The 24,412-nt window shown below is 39.8% G+C and overlaps 1 protein-coding gene across 3 annotated transcripts in view; it reads left to right on the plus strand.

Moving 5' to 3' along the window:
- The window catches only part of PDSS2 (decaprenyl diphosphate synthase subunit 2), a 253,400-nt gene that overhangs the window by 222,437 nt on the left and 6,551 nt on the right, over positions 1 to 24,412 (plus strand). For 2 of the 3 annotated variants that reach the window (XM_081526868.1, XM_081526869.1), the window contains one exon: positions 3,047 to 3,079. The exons of the other annotated variant lie outside the window; for it this stretch is intronic. In XM_081526868.1, the coding sequence (XP_081382994.1) occupies positions 3,047 to 3,079 (33 nt within the window). The remainder of the gene's footprint in view (positions 1 to 3,046; positions 3,080 to 24,412) is intronic. 3 annotated transcript variants of the gene reach the window in all.

Here is a 24,412-nt window from a genome sequence, read left to right on the forward strand (position 1 = left end):
GTGGTGACCAAGCTAGGAATACAAAATAAAATAAGAAGGTTTGAAAATAGCTGTGATTCTATTAAAAAAGAAAAAAAAAGAGTGGGGGTTAGCTTCCCCAGCGGCTCAGCAGTAAAGAATCCGCCTGCAACACAAGAGCCGCAGGAAGATCCCCCTGGACGAGGGCATGGCAACCCACTCCAGTGTTCTTGCCTGGAGAATCCCATGAACAGCAGAGCCCAGCGGGCTACAGTCCATAAGGCTGCAAAGAGTTGGACACCACTGAGGCAACTTAGCTGGTAGGATGGAGGTGGGGGAACTTAGCACGCATGTGATTCTATAAAAATGTTGAATCCTGTACACTTGAAACTAAAATAATATTGTAAATCAACTCTTCAATTTTTTTTAAAAAAAAAAGGAAAATAGCTTGTGACTGATTAAAACACAAGTACTTCAAAATAATAGAATTCTCTAAGATGATTAGTTTATAAGGAAGGTATGTGATGAGACTACTCTAGATGTCTTTGTCTGTAAATAGCATTATAGTCACCGTTACTATCTGAAGAAACTGATTTTTTTTCCTGAGACAATTGGGGAAATGGCTCAGTACCTCCAAAAGGAAAAGTCCACTTCCATTGTTGTAAATTATAGTTTCTCTGCACTTTACCCTGCAACATTAAGATATGAAAGGCACTCAACTTTCTAACTTTCAACAGATACCACTTTCAACATTTTTCACATGTCCTTTATGTTAAACACTGTAAGATGAGAATGTTGAAAGTGCTAGAATGAAGAGGAGGTAGTTTGAACAGAAACACGACTAAAAGTAGTGAGGAAATGGCTGATACATTACAGAAGTGAGTTGTTTAACAGTATAATTCTGTAGGGCTCCCAGTTTGTGCATCATTGGAAAAGTGCTGTACCTGAGAAACCCATGTAAGAGACAACCCTTGCCTAAGAAACCCAGCAAGAGACAAGGGAAAGGATGAACAATTGAAAAAGGTGGAAAACTGGTGACCACAGAATCAGCCTCCATGTCAGATATCCCTTAACCCAAAATGAATTTGAGAGACAGGTGAGAATTTGAGAACTTGAAGACTAAGCATATTGTGAAATGCTGCTGCTGAAGTTTTGGTCACAAGCCATGGATTATTCATGAGATCAAAGCCAGTTCATATTTGCATGATATCAAAGTGAGTGGCTAGGTCAAGAATGCACCATGCAGATGTTCTCGGGCTCCACACCACGCCTGCAGAAGTTACAGTGTTGGGAGAGAGATTTCAGTGTAAACAGAATTGTTTTAACTTGGGGAAAAGACAAGTCTGTCCCTGGACAGTAGATATAAAATACCTGAGCAGAGAGAAGAATGAGTCTTATTTTAAAGTATCTGCAAGAACCAACTCTTATTCCTGCTGGTATATTACATCTCAGGGCTAAATTCAAACCCTTCTTAGTTCACTGAAAATCTTAGATCCCAAAAACATCTTTGAAGAACAGATTGAAAACCACAAATTCTTTTTTACAGTACATAGGTTGCAGAGGCCTTTTGTTTCATTGAAATCTTGCAAGTCCCAGTTTTACTAAGTCATTTGTGATGGTGTCAAAAGCTATACATGAGCAGTATCTTATTAGAAGTTGCTTTTTATGAAAATAAGAAAAACAAAATTAGGCCTCTTAGGATAAATTTTTTTAAGATTATAAAGAAGCAAAAAGATTTTAAACTAATGTTATAAAGATCTCATTTTCTCTCATGAAAGTAATCTGCCCACATTTAGTGTCATTATCTGTATAGTGTCATTTTGGACTCAGAAACAAAATGGTTTCAAGACCTAACCTATTTGTAAGTTGAAGGGCTCTCGTTCTGTGCAGAGGTGGCAGGAGTTTTGTTCTCAAGTCCACAGAAGATGAGATAACCTACCAGCAAAGACTAACACATTGGTTGTCTCTGTCATGTTCAGATTTGATAAATAATGCTTTTGAATATATGTTTTAATTTCAAATTGTTTTTTAATAACTAAAAATATTAAAATTTGACCTTATATAGGATGTCTCCTCACCTCCAGCTTTCTTCTCTCTCCTCATCCCTGGTGATGGTGGGATGGAGGTAGGGGTCTTTTGCACAATACAGCATATTAAAAATTATGCCAAAGGGAGTGGGGGAAAAAATGAACCCACAGACCACTTACTAATTGTACAGAAGGAAATATGTCATTACAGTGAAACCATCTGATAGTCACCACTTAAACCCAGTGATCAAATTTATAGCATTACCGAGATACAGGAGAGCCTGACGTTTGGTGCCTTCTGAACTGATGCAGCTGAAGTGTATAATATTCCATAGAAGATATTCTTGCAAAAAATGTTTAACCTAAAGCTAAGCAATCTTCTTCAGATACAACTTTCAGTTTGTAAGTAAACAGGGACAAGTTAAATGACACAATGAAGAAGTGATAATAATAAAAGACATTTTATACAACAGCTGCCCTGGTCTCCTCAAAAAGTCAGTTATCTCCATGAAAAAAGTTAATGATTTTTGTTTTCATTTCTTTAAAAATGGGGAAGGGCTAGTCTAGATTTAAAAGGCGAAACAGAGATAAAAGCCAAATGCAATGTGTGAATCTTGATTAATTCTAGTTTGAGAAGCAATGCTAAAATAAAATATATTCTTGGGACAACTGGAGAAATGTGAATATGGATTGTATATCAGATGGTATGGCATTATTGTTAGTTTTTTTTTTTTAATTTGAAAGTGATCATGTATGAGTTGTCCTGTGCTTACGAGATGTTTGCTGAAGCATGAAGGAATGAGGAGTCATGGTGTCTGCCACTGTCAAACCTAGAGTATATATGTGTGCTCGTCGTACTGATCTTTCAACTCTTCAATACGTTTGAGAGTTCTGTATATGTATATACATACATACATATGTATGTTTCACTACATACTATGTAGAGCTAGAAGAGGAAGTGGAGAGGGGGAAGAAAGTTGGCTTATTTGAGAAGGAAAAGTTATAGAAATACTAAGTGACTTTTAAAGAACTAATTGATTTTCCCCTCTTTTCTATTTTAGGCTCAAGAGAAAGGAAGATTAGACTATGCTAAGGTAGGTGGATTTTGTGCATTCTAAACAGTTTTATACATTTCTATTTGCTATTTGGTTTTTATTTATATTTGAAAAGTCAGAAGAAAAGCATCACATTCAAAACTAAGGGACCTTTCCTGTGAAGTAACAGGTATTAACAGGTGAAATAGGATTCATTTAATGGTAAGTTTATTTATTGAATGCCTGCTTCTTTCCAGACACTGTGTTAGGTGTCAGGAATACGAGAGTAAACCAGATCAGTTCTTTCATTCATGATATTTACAAGCTAGTTGAGGAGATGATTGATAAACAACTAAATGGATACATAATATAATGTCAACTGGTGGTAAGTGCCATGAGGAAAAATTAACTGGGTAAGATCACTGACCATTACTGGAAAGATGTCTTTGGACTATGGAAAAGAGCTTTTAGCATCATCAGGTAATACCTGGGAAGCACCATACAAGGCAGGTTTGGATTCCTAGAGGCAGTAGTTTTCACATAACCTGTGGAGTTTTTGAAAACATACATGCCTGGGTTACCACAGCATCATAACTCTTTCACCAACATCAGAATTTCCTGGTAGGCAGAGTAGGCCAGGGACAGGATGGAAGGGTTTGAAAAAAGGCTCCAAGATCATTTTGACACATAGCCTTGTTTGAAAACTGCTGTGGGATTTTGGATTTCAGTGCACCTGTGCAAGCCTTTGAACACACTTGGGTTTTCTTCTGAGGAACAAATGGAGTATTTTCGCAGGGGGCGGGGGGATGCATACAGCTGCTTGACTAAAGGAACATGCTAACCATCTGGTTTTTACAACAATCAAGAATAGCCAGAGCGTGAGCACACCTGTACTCCAAAGGCAAGGAAGAAGAAATGGGACCTGTAAGAGCTCTGCTTACACTGGGACAGCTGGAACCCCCAGTGATCTCTCCAGGGCTGATCCAGAACCTTGTGCTCTCTCGGCAGCCCTGAAGTGCACACCCATGGTTCCATGCCTTTTCTTTGCCTGAAGTGCGGTTCTTTCCTTCTCTGTCTCACAAACTTATGTGTGCTTCAAGAAAAATTAGATTAAGAGGTATCTCTATACTGAAGACTTCTGTGTCTGTCACTCTATCTTTGATGTCTGTGCTAAGTCATTTCAGTCATGTCCAACTGTTTGTGACCCCATGGACTGTAGCCCACCAGGCTCCTCTGTCCATGGGATTCTCCAGGCAAGAATGTTGGAGTGGGTTGCCATTTCCTTCTTAGATGTCTACTTGAGCCTTATACCTAAATGGTCTCCCACAGGCAGAGATGCTCAAAGTGTCTTAAACTGAACTCAACATCTTCCCAACATCTCTGGTCACCTTTTTTTTAGTAGACTTTATTTTTTAGAGCAGTTTTTAAGTTCACAGCAAAAGTGAGCAAAAAATGTAGCGAGTTTGCATTACCCCCTGACACCACATAAGCACAGCCTTCCCCACTGTTAGCGTCCTGCAGCAGATTGGAACATCTGTTATGATCAATAAACCTGCATTAATACATCTTTATAACCCAAAGTCCATCATTGACATTAAGGTCTAGTGTTAGTGTTGTATCTCTGGTCCTTATTACTTGTTATGTCTCCTGATGTTGTCTGTCATCCCACCAGTGAACCATGTGAGAAAATTAGAAGTCACTCTCAAATGCTCTTACCCCCTCACCCCTATGTTCCATGACCAAGTCATACCAGTTTTATTGCCTACATTTTCTTAAATCCAGTCCCTCCTCTTGATGCCTCTTCCATTGCTCACTTTGCATCCTGCTCTGAACCACTAAAAAGCCTGTGACTGGTCTCTGTGCCTCTCTTTTGTCCCCAAAGATCCATCACCAGCCAGAATGTCTATCTAAACCACAAGCCTGGCAGTTTCACACTGTATTTTAAAACCCTTCCTTGGCTCCATGTTTTCTATAAGGCATATTCAAAGCTTACAGAGTGGCATATAAAGCACTGTAATCTCCCTCCCTGGAGGGACTCTCCAGCTTCATGTCCACACTGTGCTCTAGTGGCTCCAAATTACATAAAACATACTGTTTCTGTTCTCTGTGCCTTGACCCGAGCTGTCCCCTCTGCTTGGAATGCAGCAGTGTCCCCCTTTATCTGGCTTGTCCTGCCTCTTCTGTAAGGCTTAATGTAGGATCATCTCCAAAAGAAAGTCTGTCTGGTTCCTTGGGCTGGATAAGGTGCTTTCCTCCATTCTCTAGTACATTGTGCATCTCTCAGTCATTGTGCTTCACTCCATTATTTATCATGACCATTTATGAGAAAGATCATAGACTGTGAGCTCTTTGAGGGCAGAGATGGTGACTTACTTGTACACTTGGTGCCTAACACAGTGCTTGGCACTTGGTAAATGGTGAGTGAGTGAGTGAGGTTATAAGAAAATAGAAGACCCGTACAATTAGTTGCAGGAGAAATTCTGGGATATGGTTTTTTATTTCAATCACAGAGGAAAGGAAAGCTTTTGACACAAGTTGCAGGTATCAGCAGGGATAAGAAGATTGCTTGAGAAGGTTAATGAACTAACTTGGAGATAAATGCTGAGATTTCACTATGATAAAGGAAATAACTTATAAACAAAAAATTAAGGACAGTGACATCATGATTTGGCAATAGAGTCATTATTTATCATTGCTGCTTATTTATGACGCAGAAAACTCTTTTAAGATTTCTTATTGCAGAAGCACCTGCCAGTGGAAGAGACTGGAAGAAAAGGAAAAAAATAAAATGGAGACACAGATAGAACACTCTGAACCAAGCAATGACTCTGTCACCAACTCACTGCAAAATCTGTTATCAGTCACTTATCTTTTTGGTTTCCCCTCAGTTTCCTTAGTATGGGAGGAGCAGGTTACAATATTTTCCAGTATTCTTTCCTGGAAAATCCCATGGACGGAGGAACCTGGTAGGCTCCAGTCCATAGGGTCTCAAAGAGTTGGACACGACTGAGCGACTTCACTTTCTTTCTTTCTTTCAGTTTCCTTAGTGTGAGAGGGGCAGGTTATAATCCTGCTGTTCTACTCTCCAGGCCCAAATTTGAGAGGAGACATTTTGGGGGGGGGGGGGGCGGGCGGAGGGAACATTCTTATCTTATATACTATTAAGGTCCAGATTCATTCCTTCATCTACTTCATCCACTCAAGCATTGGTGGATCTGATATTTAATATATGCAACCAGACCTAAGCTAGACCTTCCTATCAAAAGTCCCCCTTTGCTCTGTTTTTTTCCTCCTTAACATTTATCATAATCTACAATTATCATTTTTATTTAGTTCCCTGTGTTTTGTTTCTTTTTCCAGTAGACTGTAAGGCAAGACCTGAAGGCAGGACTTTCAATGGCCTTGTCCATCGTAGCATCGTCTGTGCCCAGCACAGGCTTATATACAAATGTGTATACATTTGTATACATTGTATACAAATTTGTATACAAATGTGACAAATGTGTATGGACGAGGGCTGCATTAGTGAGATGCTAGAAGTGCAGGCAGCTCAGAAGTCTGGAATTGGGGATCATAGACTCAAATTAGCCATTATATAGTCAGTATACTATAGGACACTGTCCGTCCCTATGTTCAGTAGCCCTAAGATTGCCTTCCCAAGCACCCAGTGACAATAGTTCTCTGCGAACTAACAGAAACCCACTCTACTGGAGTATGTGGTGCTGTGCTGATATTTAAGGGCATAACTTGATCTCAGCAGTTAACCCATACCTGTTATCCATACATAGACCCAAATCCAAGCACTGCGGGTAGAATGATTGTATCCATCTCTGCCAAACGTCCGGGAGATGTCTGCAGTACTGTCTCTTATGCTGCATATCATAGGCCCATGGTGAAGTCCTGGTCTCATGCTGACTGATGCAGGCATCATGCTTTGGCAGCTTAGGGCTCCCCTGGTGGGTTTACCTGTAAAACTACATTTTAAAAACTCAGTGGCCATTTCTGAAGAATATCATGAAATTTATTTATTGCTGGATGTTTCTTTATTTCCAAGTGGTGAACATTTTCTCAAAAGCCAAGTTTTATCTGAAAAATCAGATTTTAAGTACAAATTATTTTGACCATGTGCTCTGTGGCTTCGTATGCCATCTCTCCAATTTTGTCAGTCTCAGAACGGCAAGGAAGTAGAGGAGAGGGTAGACGTGGTGATCAAAATCGGTCTCAGCTAGATCTCTAGAGTGTCAGTCACATTCAACAAAACAGTGGTGTGTCCTCAAACACTCAGAAAAGAAATTGAATTACTTCTTAATTGAGTTCCTGTCGTGATGGAGCCTGGATTGTGAATGCTTTACACTGCTGTGGTGCCTTTCATCTACAGATATTAAAGCACCCAGCAACTATCCCTTCATTAAGTCTCTCCCGCCTCTGGAAGGTGGCTAACACCAGTCCCGGTGCACTCTACCCATTCCTGAAGCTCATTCACCTGAGGCTGGCCTGGGGTGGAAGCTGTTAACTGTAAGGTGATTCTACCCAGCTTCTAAAATGAAAAAACAAGAAGCAACTTACCTAGTTAAAACTGCAGAAGTTTTATTGGACAGAATGTATTTACCAGAAGTGAACTGTGACCAAAAATCTGGTGCCGACAGTTTTGCTCACGTACGCAGTACAAAGAGGATCTTCATTACGTGACTGGTGTTCAGCCCTGAGTGTGTCTCTCTTAGGGAATAGGGAACTATTCCATGTTCCCAAGGTTTCTGGTCCAAGCAGATTGAGTTCAGTGTTAGAGGGAAGAGTGCCACCTACTGAATTGTAGAAATTCATGGACATGTGTGGGGACCCATGGAGAAGCGTCTCAGGCCACATTCACTCTTGGTTTGCTATAGTAACTTAATATATGTGTCTGAAGGAAAACAAGTATGTTGGCTACTCTTAGAAAAACATCTACAAACGTCTGTGTATTTTCCCCAGCTGGAGCTGAGCGTATGCCTGTAGTTTAGCCTACTGCTCCTTGAAAGAAGCATGCTGCTCAAAGACTGAGGCAGATGGTATTTTTACCACTTCAGGCAAAACATGGCACCTATGGTTTGGGTTTCTACAATTTTAATTTTTTAACACTTTCAAGATGGCTGGCTTAAAAATATCTCCATCACAGGGATACAGAACTTTTCTCAATTTCTTTTTAATAATTGCCTCAGATATACAGATTATGGATAAATATCACTTGGTCAGAACCAGACTCTCAGCCCTGTGGGCCACCCTCCTGCTCATTCTCCCACAAGTGTCTAGGACTAGGCCTTACATGGGCTTTGACAGCCATGCCGATTTTGACGCAAAGATTCTAAATGGTTTGCAGGAGCTTTCTTGGTATTCATCTCCAGCCTTTTCTGTGTGTAGTTGATATAATTTTCCCATGACTCAGGACAGAAAAGGAAGTTGTTTTTTGTGTTTTCCCAGAGGTTCACTTGAAGCACAGAGAATTGCTCAAGGTTAAAGTGAAAGTGAAGTCACACAGTCGTGTCCGACTCTTTGCGACCCCATGGACTATAGCCTACCAGGCTCCTCCATCCATGGGATTTTCCAGGCAAGAGTACTAGAGTGGGTTGCTATTGACTTCTCCGGATCTCATCCCACAGTCCTTATTAAATGTCAGTGTGAGTGTGCGTGTATGTGTGGAACCCAGTGCTCACTCTGGTAGGCCAGAAGAAAACTGCCGTGTAAGGCGGGATAGGCAACAGCTTCCTAAGATCTGAGAGTTTCTAACTTCCAAAGCAAACCTGATGAGAGGGGTTTCAGCTTTGGCCAAGGAGGTCAAGACCCTGTGACACAAGGCCTTAAAGGTGGCAGGGGCTGGAGCTGGGATGACAGACTCACATAGTCTGGCCCCACTGTCCACACCCATCACCACAGTGCAGGCCGTGATGACACAGCTGCCTTCACGGGGCTCACAGCCCAGCAGGCTCAGCATCTCAGGCTGGACACACAGAGGCCCAGGGACAAACTGGTGCTCGCAGCCTGTCATCTGCCACACAGACTTGACCGTCTCATCTGTTGTGGCCTTTATGTTCCTGTCCTTAAATAACTCGGTCAGTTTTGAGACTGCACCCAAGCACAGCACTTCAGACTCCCTGGTTGACTATGAGGGCCACTCCATTTCTTCCAAGGGATTCCCGCCCACAGCAGCAGACGCAATGTTCACTCAAGGTTAAGCACTTGGTAAAGAAAGATTTTGCATGTGTTAGTTTATCAGGCATCCAGTTCTCAAACATGAGAGAGGCTTTTTGAAAGGAATGGGGGTTTTTTGCTGTTCCCTCTCTCCCGGAATTTGTTCAGGTCTCAGAGTAGCCCTTTCCCCTGCCTCAGGAGCAGTGTCTAGAGCCTCTGCCTTCTTTGTCCCTCCCCACCCTCAGGCCTTGCACATTTTATTATAAAACACATTTGCATAGCTGCTACTGCTGCTGCTGCTAAGTCACTTCAGTCGTGTCCAACTCTTAGCAACCCCATGGACTGCAGCCTACCAGGCTCCTCTGTCCATGGGATTTTCCAGGCAAGAGTACTGGAGTGGGTTGCCATTGCCTTCTCTGCATTTGCATAGGGTACACATTAAAATTCCCTTCCCAGCAGCAAACTGTGCCGTCCACAGACACTTGCATATTTGCATGATCACACATCATCACTTCCTCTCATGTCATGGTTCTCCTTTCTACAGCTTGCCCTTTTAGCCATTTCTTCCCATTTATTATCCATAGATTGCTTCAACCATTTTGCTGCATATTGAATCCAAAATTCTTTTTTGAACCAGTGTAGGAAATTTTCTATAAATATTATTGTCCTTTCTTTACTGACAAAGCCAGATTTTTTTTTTTTTTGGCAGACAGTTTTAGCCGGCTTGTTCTTTCCCATAACCCTAGCTTACTGGCTCTGAGAATTTTTCATGTTGGCACATTTAGAGACCAGATGTTGCTGTATTTTCTCTTCCCTGTACCCCTTTCTTGGGCAGATGCTCCTTCTCCTACTCTGGGACTTTGCATTAGCTCCTTTGGTAAAATATTCCAAACAGCATCATTGTATGCGCTAAATCTCTCATTTCCTCTAACCTCTTGAAACTGTCTTAACATTTAGGATTTCTGGTTTTGTAATAATTATGGAGACTATCTAGAAGCAATGACATTCCCCCCTCTTTTTTCATTAAGAATTGTGGTCCAATTATATGAGATGTTTATGATATAATTTAAAAGAATCCAGATACCATTATGATATGAGTGCAATTATATAAAATTTCATATGCTTGATAAAGACTGGATGACAACATGTAAAATGTAATAAGGGCATTAAGATAATAACTTTTTTTCTGAAAGGTATCAGTTTTAAAAGTGTAGACTCTGATTTGAATTGGAATTTTTCTGTATTACCACCTAAGCTACTGAGAATTGAAAAATAACTTTCCTGAACTCGTGTTTTTAGTGGCATAACCAGAATTTAATCCTAGGCTCCTAAAGAGTTGCTTTCTTCTATGGAAGTAGAAAGAATACACTGGAAAATGTGGATTTTTAAAAATAACTTTTTAAATTGAAGTATAGTTGATTTACAATGTTGTGTTAGTTTCAGGTGTACAGGTGTACAGCACACAAATTCAGTTTTATATACATATACACACATATATATTTATTTATATTTTCAGATTATTTTCCCTTATAGATTATTACAAAATACTGGGTATAGTTCCCTGTTGCTTTACAATAGCTCCTTATCAGTTATCTGTTTTATATGTAGTTGTGTATATGTGTTAAACTCCTGATTTATCCCCTCCACTTCCCCCTTTTATAATCAAAAGTTTGTTTTCTGAAATATGATTTTTTACACTGTGAATTTTTGTGCAAGGCCTCAAGTTGTGGTTGAGGTGCCAGGGAATAGTTGAGAAAGATGAAAAAGAAAACCTTGTGCTCAACCCATGGTGCAGCACTGATGTCCTGCCCACCACAGAGGGATGGGGGCTGAAAGACACCGTCAGGACGGCCATCTGAAAGTTTTAAATCCTCCACTCCCTGTTTCCTTAAAATCAGATATAACCAATTATTTTTCTTTTGGCAGTCACACTTCAGAAAAGTAGGGGGATTTTGTTTGGGTTTTTTTTCCCAGCAATAATGAATAATTTTGTTTAATCTTTCTTTCAAAACAATTAATTTACTAAAGCTGGTTTTTGCAACTACTGCTTTGATTCCAAATCTTCTTCAAAATACAGTTATCAATGATGAAAAATAATCATTGATCTATTTCTGTTCATAATAAAGCCAAAAAGCTTTTGTACCGTGTAAAATTTTTAATCAAAAATAAGTTCTAATTGCACATGCAATAGTTAGTCTCCAGAGCCAGAGTTGTGCCTTATTATGACCCTCAAGTCTTTTTGCAAAACAGTCACCCTCTGGACACTCATTCATTCATTTGTTCCCCAATTATCAAGCTATTTCTTTTCTTCCTTAAGTCTCTGAGTATATTATTTTGCATTTGTCCCCAGTGACTATCATCTTACTTTGATGATCTATTCCGCTAATTTCTTAATGTTATTTTAAAATTAGATTCTCATTCTCTGAGGTGTTTGCAGTCCCACGCACTTCAATGGCATCAACAGATTTAATGATCGTAATCTCTAGTCCCTCATGGACCATGAATAAAATTATTAAATGATGTCAGTGATAAGCCTCTTTATGACATCATAAAATAATGCCACCCTCTTAGCTGTTTGTCCAAATATTATTGATATTCTTTGAATTCAATCCTCTAGGCAGTTCTAAATCTTCTTTATTTTTCTTTATGTCATATATTTCTAGCTTACTGGCCTTTCATCTCTAATTTTATATATAAAATATTGGATTGTTTTGTTTATAGCAATAATATTTAGTCGGGCAATCTCTCCCATCCTTAGATTTATAATTTTGAATTACTTGTTCTTGAAAAATTACGTGTCTGCATAATATCTCACATTTATTAGAAAGCTAAGGCAAACTTAGATTGTTGATGAAGAGGAGTTGTTGGTTGTAAGCCTGGAATTGTGTCTGGTTTTATATCCTGAGGACCTAACACAGTTCCTGCTACATACTGGGTACCCAATAAATATATGCTGAACTACTATTGAATGAATGAATAACCCAAGATGTGCCAGCTGTTTGTGCCTATGTTCCTTTTCATTCGTTTTAAGATGTATTTGACTCCATCTTTGATCCTCTTATTTCTTCCCTAGTATAATCAAATACCTCCTCAATGGCATACACTCTCTGGGTTAAAACAAAGATTCATTTGGGGTGACCTTTTGAATCTTAGTCTAGAAAGCTAACTACAGATGCTCACCAGGCTGGTTCTGTGGATAAATGCTCTGCACAGTGGGGTAGCTGGATTCAATTATTGTTCCCAGTTTGTGGTATCAGGACCCACCTGTGCACAGGGAGTGACTGTGTGACTTTATGTGGAGGACTGAGCCTTTTGTCCCCTGGAGGAGTCTGCTTAGTCCATGAAACAGCTTTAAGTAGATCTGAAGGGAATACTGTTTCTTTCAGTGTCATCAAAAGCAGTGGAAGGACATGAGTTTTCCAAAAAGAGAATGAAAAGGGAGGCACCTCTGTGTCGATGTTGAATCTGGTTTCAGTAAGTCGGAAATCTTTGTCATTGCCTTAGATTGTTATTTGCAAATTTATTCACTAATTCTACAGCCTGATTTTACGTGGAATTAAGGACTTCTGTGATGTCAAGATGTTTGATCTTAGAGAAAGCTATAATTTGTTCAGATGGTATATCTGAAGCCATTCCCTCGTGTTTCCTCAGCTGTGTCTGAAGGCACTACTTAGCCTCCCCGCTGACACATGAGACTGAATATCAATCCTAGATGTGCTTAACCACCTTTCTGAAAATGGCATGGTAGCTGTGCACCTCAATTTTAAACAGAATTACTGAGGTCACAGTAGAGATGACAGAACCTATAACATAGATCAGTGATGTGTATGATGCTACTAACTAAAGATTACCATTGAGTAGATCTTTTCTTTCTTCCAAGTGCTTGACTTTCTGGCTTGAGGAAAGATCTTACCTATCCACCAGATAGTACTAAAGTCAAAGATGTGCCTCTGAAGATTGATTCATGCATGGTGCCCCTATGGAAGGTCTCCCTGTTCTAGATCCAAAGAAATTTTGCTGCCTTTTGTCTTCATTCCTATGTACCTGTTAGGAAAGGTTGTAGTCCTATGACCCTGGTAAGATGCATGTCATTGTAAGCATGTTCTTTAGTGTGCACTCTGTTCAAGACATACACTGAGCTTCAATCAAGTGGTTCTATCAGATTCTGTCTCTGAATCCTTTCATTTTATGCAGAAGAGATTAAATAAGCTAACAGTGTTCACACAGTTACTATCTCACAGTCACGATTCTAGCCAGGTCTATTGACTCCACACTGTACTCTTCACTACCACACTGTTTCCCAGGGTACTTTAGACATACAACAAAGAGAAGTAAGAGAGAATTTGTAGTCAGTCTCTGGTCTTACCAAAATCCAGAAAATGGTATGCATTACTCTATAATCCTAACATAATTCTGCTCTCGGAAATAGTGACTGACTAGCAAGTGAATATCTTAGGATTTATTTGCTGAACTAGTTCAGTGATTATTGTGATTTTTTTTCCTAAGCTGGTATGCATTCTTCCCTCTTTCAAGAAAGTTTTAGAGATATGACCATTTAAGACAAGTTCTCAAGACTTCCCTTGCATTGCAGCCTTGGAGTGCAGGGGATGCAGATTCAATCCCTTGTGGGGAACTAAGAGCCCACATGCACTGCAATTAAAGATCCCGCATGAGCATCGAAGATCCCGCATGCTATGACTAAGACCTGATGCAGCCAAATAAACAAATATAAAAAAATGAAAATAAAACAAGTTCTTACCACTGTTCTCTCAATGAACGCAAGGGTCTATGTTAACGAATACCATAGCACCATAACGTCGAACCCTCCTGTATCTGGGAGAGGTGTTAATCCTGCTGATATGATTACACTTATATGGTACAGAGTGACAGCGTCACCCCCATAGCATTGCTTCCTGCATGTGCCCTCAGTCTGATGTGATCTGCCTGGAAGGCCGGGCTGAGGTATACATTGGTTGTCATTGCTCTCAGTAGCTATTGTTTTTCTGTCATTTGGTGTGCGTTCCAGTGATGGATGGAGGACTTCCCAGGTGGCGCTAGTGGTAAAGAACCCGCCTGTCAGTGCAAGAGACATAAGAGATGCAGGTTTGATCCCTGGGTCATGAAGATCCCCTGGAGAAAGGAATGGCAACCCACTCCAGTATTCTTGCCTAGAGAATCCCATGGACAGAGGAGGCTGGCAGGCTACGGTCCATAGGGTTGCAAAGAATTGGACATGACTAAAGCAACTTAGCATGCGCACAAAGACCAGTGATGGAAGTCGTGTGTTTTGAGCTCATTTTGTATCAGGATGTATGTTGGGATGCCAGGAATCTAGGCTCAGTGGATAGTAGTGATGCTGGTGGTAATAGTGGTTTTGATATAAGTGATCCCAAGGTTTTGGCAGATGAAAAATCAAGATATGAGGAGAATTTAAGAAATGAATGAAGGGACTTCCCTGGTGTGCAGTGGATAAGAATCCACCTGCCAACACAGGTGACACGATCCCTGCTCTGGGAAGATCTCACATGCCTTGGAGCACCTAAGCCTGTGCACAACTGCTGAGCCCATGCTCTAGAACCCGTGCTCCAGAACAAAACAAGCCACTGCAGTGAGAAGCCCGCTCACCACAACAGAGTAGCTCCCACTCACTGCAACTAGAGAAAACCCAAGTGTAGCAGCAAAAACCCAGTGCAACCAAAAATTTTAAATTAATTAATTAATTTTTAAAAAAGAGAAATGTATAAGATATAGACTCAAGTCAAGCTAGAAACCCAAATTCACTCTTGCATAATTTATGTGTTTCTCTTATAATCCCCAGGATGGTTTACATACATGATGTGCCTGCATCAGAAGACATGATAACCAAGCAGCAAAAATTGCTTTTCCTGTGGAATTAAGCCTCAATTTAATATAATTCCATACATATGTCAGATGGGGCTTCTCAGGTGGCACAGTGGTAAACAATCCACCTGCCAGTACAGGAGATGCAAGAGATGCAAGTTTGATCCCTGGTTGGAAAGATCCCTTGGAGGAAGAAATGGCAACCCACTCCCGTATTCTTACCTGGAAAATCCCATGGACAGAGGAGCCTGGTGGCCTGTAGTCCATGGAGTTGCAAAGAGTCGGACACGACTGAGCACCACCACCACTCTTAAATACCCTACTTACCAAATGTTAATGAAAATTTATAAATTAACTTTTAAAAACTAAAATCGTATACTTATTCCCCTTAATTACATTTTGAAATCAGACACATCTACTCATACCCTGAGCTCCAAGCTGACCTCTGTTTCTTAAGCAGCAAGCACAACTTTACCTGAATACTCAGCCATACAGTGAACAGTTTTAGTCAGTTTTGATTATGCCAATAAAATGTTTTTAACTATATGAAAATATTTATAAATTATATATGTATGTATGGGTGTTTGCTTAGCAGTATTTATAATACGGGCTTCCCTGGTAGCTCAGCTGGTAAAGAATCAGCCTGCAATGCAGGAGATCCCAGTTCATTTCCTGGGTCCAGAAGATCATCTGGAGAAGGAATAGGCTATCCACTCCAGTATTCTTGCCTGGAGAATCCCCATGGACAGAAGAGCCTAGCGGGCTACAGTCCGTGGGATTGCAACCAGTCGGACATGGCTGAGCGACTAAGTACAGCATACATGTAATATACATATATGTTCAGATATGATAATTTGTATGAAATGAGTTGTTTGATTATGTTCAGGTCTTTGTGGATAGTATTTCACAGCACAAACTCAGATGTACTTAGCTGAGATGTTGAGCCTTGAAATCAGTGCTGAAATCTCACTCTCAACAGGACGCCACACATCATCCAGACTGAGCTTAATAGACTAGTGTGGAAGAGAGGGCAAGAAAAATGATACCTTATCTGTTTTTATCGTGTGTTTTTCTTTTCCCTTTTAGGGAGAATAGATTGAATTTTCAATGATCAAGATGATTTGATTTTTCAGAACAAGCATGTTTCCTATTTACTAATAATTACAATTTTTAAATATTTAAAATACTTGCATGAATCTATGTAAAATAGTCTATGAATCTTTATAATTAAAGCCAGGTTAGTTAGTCAGTCAGTCAGTTCAGTCGCTCAGACATGTGCGACTCTTTGAGACCCCATGGGCCACAGCATGCCTGGCCTCCCTGTCTATCACCAGCTCCTGGAGTTTACTCAAACTCATCTCCATTGAGTCGGTGATGCCATCCAACCATCTCATCTTCTATCGTCCCCTTCTCCTCCTGCCTTCAATCTTTCCCAGCATCAGGGTCTTTTCAAATGAGTCAGCTCTTCACATCAAGTGGCCAAAGTATTGGAGTTTCAGCTTCAACATCAGTCCTTCCAATGAACACCCAGGACTGATCTCCTTTAGGATGGACTGGATGGATCTCCTTGCAGTCCAAGGGTCTTCTCCAACACCACATTTCAAAAGCATCAATTCTTCGGCACTCAGCTTTCTTTATAATCCAACTCTTACATCCATACATGACTGCTGGAAAAACCATAGCTTTGACTAGATGGACCTTTGTTGGCAAAGTAATGTCTCTGCTTTTTAATATGCTATCTAGGTTGGTCATAACTTTCCTTGCAAGGAGTAAGCGTCTTTTAATTTCATGGCTGCAATCACCATCTGCAGTGATTTTGGAGCCCAAAAAAATAGTCAGCCACTGTTTCCCCATCTATTTGCCATGAAGTGATGAGACTGGATGCCATGATCTTAGTTTTCTGAATGTTGAGCTTTAAGCCAACTTTTTCACTTTTCTCTTTCACTTTCATCAGGAGACTCTTTAGTTCTTCTTCATTTTCTGCCATAAGGGTGGTGTCATCTGCATATCTGAGGTTATTGATATTTCTCCTGGCAATCTTGATTCCAGCTTGTGCTTCCCCCAGCCCAGCGTTTCTCATGATGTACTCTGCATATAAGTTAAAGAAGCAGGGTGACAATATACAGCCTTGACGTACTCCTTTTCTTATTTGGAACCAGTCTGTTGTTCCATGTCCAATTCTAACTGTTGCTTCCTAACCTGCATACAGATTTCTCAAGAGGCAGGTCAGGTGGTCTGGTAGTCCCATCTCTTTCATAATTTTCCACAGTTTATTGTGATCCACACAGTGAAAGGCTTTGGCATAGTCAATAAAGCAGAAATAGATGTTTTTCTGGTACTCTCTTGCTTTTTCGATGATCCAGCGGATGTTGGCAATTTGATCTTTGGTTCCTCTGCATTTTCTAAAACTACCTTGAACATCTGGAAGTTCAAAGTTCACGTATTGTTGAAGCCTGGCTTGGAGAATTTTGAGCATTACTTTACTAGCATGTGAGATGAGTGCAACTGTGTGGTAGTCTGAGCATTCTTTGGCATTGCCTTTCTTTGGGATTGGAATGAAAACTGACCTTTTCCAGTCCTGTGGCCACTGGTGCGTTTTCCAAATTTGCTGGCATATCGAGTGCAGCACTTTCACAGCATCATCTTTTAGGATTTGAAATAGCTCAACTAGAATTCCATCACCTCCACTAGCTTTGTTCATAGTGATGCTTCCTTAGGCCCATTTGACTTCACATTCCAGGATGTCTGGCTCTAAGTGAGTGATCACACCATCGTGATTATCTGGGTCATGAAGATCTTTTTTGTACATTTCTTCTGTGTATTCTTGCCACCTCTTCTTCATCTCTTCTGCTTCTGTTAGGTCCATACCATTTCTGTCCTTTATTGAGCCCATCTTTGCATGAAATGTTCCCTTGGTATCTCTAATTTTCTTGAAGAGATCTCTAGTCTTTCCCATTCTGTTGTTTTCCTCTATTTCTTTGCATTGATCGCTGAGGAAGGCTTTCTTATCTCTCCTTGCTATTCTTTGGAACTCTGCATTCAAACAGGTGTATCTTTCCTTTTCTCCTTTGCTTTTCGCTTCTCTTCTTTTCACAGTTCTCTGTAAGGCCACCTCAGACAGCCATTTTGCTTTTTTGCATTTCTTTTTCTTGGGGATGGTCTTGACCCGTCTCCTGTACAGTGTCATGAACCTCCGTCCGTAGTTCTTCAGGTACTCTGTCTATCAGATCTAGTCCCATAAATCTATTTCTCACTTCCGCTGTATAATCGTAAGAGATTTTATTTAGGTCATACCTGAATGGTCTAGTGGTTTTCCCTACTTTCTTCAATTTAAGTCTGAATTTCTCAATAAGGAGTTCATGATCTGAGCCACAGTCAGCCCCCTATCTTGTTTTTGCTGACTGTATAGAGCTTCTCCATCTTTGGCTGCAAAGAATATAATCAATCTGATTTCAGTGTTGGCCATCTGGTGATGTCCATGTGTAGAGTCTTCTCTTGTGTTGTTGGAAGAGGGTGTTTGCTATGACCAGTGCGTTCTCTTGGCAAAACTCTATTAGCCTTTGCCCTGCTTCATTCTATACTCCAAGGTCAAATTTGCCTGTTACTCCAGGTGTTTCTTGACTTCTACTTTTGCATTCCAGTCCCCTGTAATGAAAAGGACATCTTTTTTGGGTGTTAGTTCTAAACATTCTTGTAGGTCTTCATAGAACTGTTCAACTTCAGCTTCTTCAGCATTACTGGTCGGGGCATAGACTTGGATTACTGTGATATTGACTGGTTTGCCTTGGAAACGAACCAGGTACATTATATAAATGTTAATGTAAGCTTTGCAATGTATTCCCATGCTCCCTTACTCTTCAAACCTTATATTTGTAAAGCATTTTATTGATACTAATTTCATATACATTATCTTATTCGTTCCTCATTATAATTGCCTGTGGCATAAGTATTATCTCTGTCATTTTATAGGTGAGGTGAGCTTAGAGAAGTTACTTTGCCTAAGGTCACACATGTCCAGGTCCAGAGTTTCCCCACTGCCAGTGCTTATTGCCTCTTTATGATTATTTTTTGTATTATTATGAAATAGCATAAATGAATTAATCAGTCTTAGGAAGGGAACATCTCATCCTGTTATAAGATTAAAAAAAGGTTCCTGTGTGGGTTCATTTGGAGGATTCTGCTCCATCGTGCTTGAAAGGCCATCATGTCTGGAAATATGTGGCATTTTGTCCCTCTTGGAGTCCACCTCTCTTACCTCCCATCTCCATGGGCTTCCAGAACTTGATCAGGGAAAAGGAGAGCAGTGTAACAAATGTCATGCGTGTCCTGAACTCTCACACAGTTATACAGAATGATTTTAATTCTTCAAAACAATAAATAGAACTTGTTAAAAATTAGTATCTCAAAACTCAATACAGATCTATATTACAGTAATTTTACAGGCTATTTTACAAAAAGAAAAATACTCTGATATTTTATCACAGAATAGTAAAAATGTTTAAAGTATGTGATAAATTATGTTTGTCATTTTGAACTTATCTTTTATCCAGTGACTTCAATGTAGTATGATGAACACTGAAATTTTTTTTTTTTAATTGTGAAAATGATGAGAGGCAGTGTCTGGTTGGTTGCGTGAAACCCAGATACCAGAGTTGCAGTCAGAGTCTTTGGTTGAGATTTTTAATTAAAAAAAAAGTTTCTGTTATTAAGAATTTTTTAGGTACAAATATATTAGTTTTGTTTTATTCAGTACCTTGTTTAAAAAGTATGTCTAGAAGAATATACTTAAGTATATTGAGGTATTTATGACTTTTTCTTAGCAGAAAATATGGAAGTTTTCCACCTCCAATTCCTACTGACATTTGTTCCACAACTGTATGGCATTTTTACTTGTGGTAGAAAAAAAATGTGTATGCTGTAAGAGGTACATGATTAATCTAATGATGGCTTAAGTTTCTGTCATCTCTGTAAATATGGTTTTATCCAAAAGTAGTTGATTTGATGTATTTTTTTAAATCTGTGATGTATATGTTAAAAGTTTGCCCTGTGCAAAGGACAATATTGACATATGTGTTCTCTTCTCAAATGAAATTCGAATTTTTCCTAGATAGATAGATCCACACACACATACACCTCATAAGGTATATAGAACAGAAGGTATATATGTGTGTGTATGTAATCCTCACAATAGTCCTATGAGGTAAGTACTATTATATGTATCTTATATATATTATATAGATATATTGGAGAAGGCAATGGCACCCCACTCCAGTACTCTTGCCTGGAAAATCCCACGGATGGGGGAGCCTGGTAGGCTACAGTCCATGGGGTTGCTGAGAGTCGGACACGACTGAAGCGACTTAGCAGAAACAGAGGCACATGTAAGTACTATATATGGGGTTGTCTTTGTTGCTATTGCTATTATTATTATATTATTATTACTATTTTAATATTGGGACACACTCCATTCTAATTGTGTCTTCACCTGTGAATTCATGTGATTGAGAAAATAACTAAACATTCTCTTATTTCCACTTCCTTCCATTTTTGCCAAAATAAGACATTTAATTAAGGTCATTAGATCAGTAGATTAAGATCAGTAGATTTTTTTTCCCTATAGATTCTTTTAAATAATTTGTCATTCTAGTTCAGTTCAGTTCAGTCGCTCAGTTGTGTCCAACTGTTTGCAACCCTATGGACTGCAGCACGCCAGGATACCCTGTCTATCACCACCTCTCAAAGCTCGCTCAAACTCATGTCCATTGAGGTGGTGATGCCATCCAACCATCTCATCCTCTGTCGTCCCCTTCTCTTGCCTTCAATCTTTCCACATCAGGGTCTTTTCCAAAGAGTCAGTTCTTCTCATCAGGTGGCCAAGGTATTGGAGCTTTAGCTACAGCATCAGTCCTTCCAATGAATATTCAGGACTGACTTCCTTTAGGATTGACTGGTCTGATCTTGCAGTCCAAGGGACTCTCAAGAGTCTTCTCCAACACCACAGTTGAAAAGCATCAATTCTTTGGCGTTCAGCTTTCTTTATGGTCCAACTCTCACATCCATACGTGACTACTTGAAAAACCATAGCTTTCACTAGACAGACCTTTGTCAGCAAAGTGATGTCTCTGCTTTTTAATAAGTAAATAAGTCATTCTAAGTAAAATAAGTCATTCTAAGTAAAAAGGAAATTTTTATGTTGTTTGTGATACATTTCACAGTTTATTGTATTAAAGAAACGTTTTAATTACTGTTTTTCCTTTTGTACCAAGCCTTGCCACTCAGAAGCTGGCAAAACCATTCAATTTAAGTACAGCCTGCTTGAATCTTAAAGTTGCGTGGCACCTTGGAGGCAGCCTTGTCCCACCTCCCTCTTCAGCTTAGAGTTTCATTTATACCTTCTCCGATGTGGGCATCTAGCTGCTGAGGACTTTCAATGATAGGGAGTTTACAACTTGTCAAAAAAAATTATTCGTTGTTAGACAACACTAGTCATTTGAAAGCTCTTTCTTACTTGTAATTGAAATTGAAGCTTCCCAGCAATTTCACCTGATTGCTCTTTGTTCTGTTTCCTGAAGCATATAAAACAGGACTGCTCCTTCTTCCATTTAATTGCTTTAGTAGTTTGAGGATGGGTTTAATATCTTCCTTTAACCCTTTCCTCCAGGTTAAGCATTCCGTAGATGACATGTTTCCAAATACTTCTTCATCCTCATGCTGGACCCTATCTATCTTGTCAATGTCCCTCTTGAGACATGGCACCCAGGATTTGAACATAGTTTTCTAAAAATGATTAGCTATCAAAGACTGCAGTGAGACTGTTATTGCCTGTCTTTTGGGCATGTGCATCTATTTATACTGCCAAGATTTGCGTTTGCTTTTTTTTAGTATCTGCATCACAGTTTTGGCTTATATACAGAATGTCGTTATCAAAGATTCTCAGCATTTTTCTATGAGTCACTGCCAAACTGAGGTTTACATTTTTGTAATTAGTTTATTAAACCTAAATGCTCAACTGTACAGTTGCCCTGTTCCATTTCATCTGGCTAGTATCAGTCTATTGCTCAACATGTCAAAACCATTAAAATTTTGATGCTGTCCACGTGTTAACTTTCTCCCTTGACTGTGTGACATCTGAAAATTAAAATTTAACCTGCATTTCTTCTCCATCGTCTTTCAATGTGATAAGGGAAAGGAACCAAGTACTGAGTCTTGTAGTACAATACCAGGTATCACCTTTCTGCTAACTATAAATCCACTACTAAACATTTTCTAGGAATAGTTGTTTTACATATTTGAATCCATATTACAAACTCTAATACAGATCCTGTTTCTCTGTCTTATCCATGATGAAAATCTGAATGTACTCTACTATTTCTGAAGCTAGCAGTCAAGTTAATATCAAAAGAAAAATGAGATTGTTCTGTTATAATGTGCTCGTTGTGACCCACTTATCCTGAGGCTGTGATCACCACTGCTTTTTCTCTAGAGTTCACAATCGGTCTATTAACCTTTTCTGGATTTTTGGCATAATTTTCATAAGTTCACGGGTCTGTGTTACAGAATGCACATTTGTCCTCATTTTTGTTTGTCCAGTATTGGAAGGCATTAGTCATTTGACTCTCCCATTTCTGACATTTCTCACAGTCTTTCAGTAGCTGGGAAGGACAGTTATATGCATTCCAAGCATATGAGAGCAGGACAGAGGTGGATGGGTGCATCTGTGAAGGTGCTCTAGACCAGGAACTACATTTTCAGAGTGAGGAGGAAGGCAAAGAAAGAAAGTGTCAGAGGATGAAAACTGGACGGGAACATCAGGCAAAGGGAGTGAGAAAGCTGCACAGCTGTTTGTCCTAGAGGATAATATGATGTTTAAGAGTGGGAGAGTGGGTGGTCTTGGAAAGCTAAGGACACCAAAAGCCAAGATGGTAGCTGCATCCAAGGTTCCCTGACAACCTGTAATGGGCTATTTGAATGCATAATATCTTATGCATTATCTTTAAAGGCCCCTCTTCTGTGGAATTTAGTCTTCACAATTTTGAACTCATTCTTCAGTTGTTCTATTTCCTTGGTTTCTTTTAATAGTATATTATCTTTTGCAAATATTTGCACATACTTGTTCTTATTCAGCATACAGCCTTTACATTTCAAAGCCCCTCATTTTTGTCATCATCTCCTCCCCGTGCTGCCCCCATGAATGCCCATCAGACTTTAGCAGATTTTGACAAGGTTGTTTGTTTCTGAACATTTTCTATGAGGTGTCCTGGTGACAATATAGACCTATTTGGTGGAGTCCTACACAATTTTTACAGCTTTGTGCCTCTCTTTCTGTCAGCTCCTTCAAGCCAGGGATAGGACTCGATCTCCACGGTGGCACTCTGTGCATTGGAGGGGATGGTAGGCTCCTCCTTTTACACCCATGCCTTCTCAAATGTGAGCCCTGAGAGAGTTTATTCAGTAGCCATTATTTTGTTCACTTTCATAATTAATTATGACTATTGCTGGAGTTTAGTTTTTCAGTAGCTTCTGTCACCCTTGAACTGTATTTCCAGTTATAGATTCTTGGAACCATGGCTGTCTTTTCACTAAACTCATTTTTGCAATGTACTTTCCTAACACATAGTCCAGGTGTCCAAACCCACACCTGCTAGTCCTTTCTCAGGATTGATTCTAATACCAGTGAAAGTGAAAGTGTTAGTCTCTCAGTCATGTCTGACTCTTTGCGACCCCATGGACTGTAGCCCGTCAGGCTCCTCTGTCCATGGAATTCTCCAGGCAAGGATATTGGAGTAGGTTGCCATTCCCTACTCCAGGGGATCTTCCCAATCCAGGGATCGAACCCAGGTCGCCTGCATTGTGGGCAGATTCTTTACCTTCTGAGCCATCAGGGAAGCCAATTCTAATACCAGGATGGCATTAATTTTTTGTTAATCCCTATCACATTTATAGCCAGTTATGCTGACATAGCTAAGCAAAAAGTGCTTCTTCTCTCTTCTGATACATAAGATTATCAGTCAGGCAAATCAAGAATTTGTCAACAATAGAATGCAAGTTTTAGCAGATGTTCAAAGGTTGAAGTTCCATGTCATTACTGCATCATACCTTTCTGCCAGCTGTATAATCTCTATTAAGCAAGCATGGTCCACTCCTACCTCTTGGTTGGGAGGTATGTGGTCTCTTCCCATAATAGCATGGCTTCTGTTTGTTTTCTTTTACCCTTATCCAGCTGTTTTCAACCACAAAAAAAAAAAACAAAAACTTTACATTGTTTCATACTCCCTCACTCTGTTATACAGTTTCTTCAGAACACAGTCTAACCTGTGTTCCAGTTGGGTTTTAGTATCCCTGTTCTAGTTGGGTGAAATAAAACTTGGGGTTATCCCCAAGTCTTTTCCA

Source organism: Giraffa tippelskirchi, chromosome 9 (genome assembly GCF_054371585.1).
Source record: "Giraffa tippelskirchi isolate mGirTip1 chromosome 9, T2T-mGirTip1v1.2.pri, whole genome shotgun sequence".
NCBI classification, from domain to species: domain Eukaryota; kingdom Metazoa; phylum Chordata; class Mammalia; order Artiodactyla; family Giraffidae; genus Giraffa; species Giraffa tippelskirchi.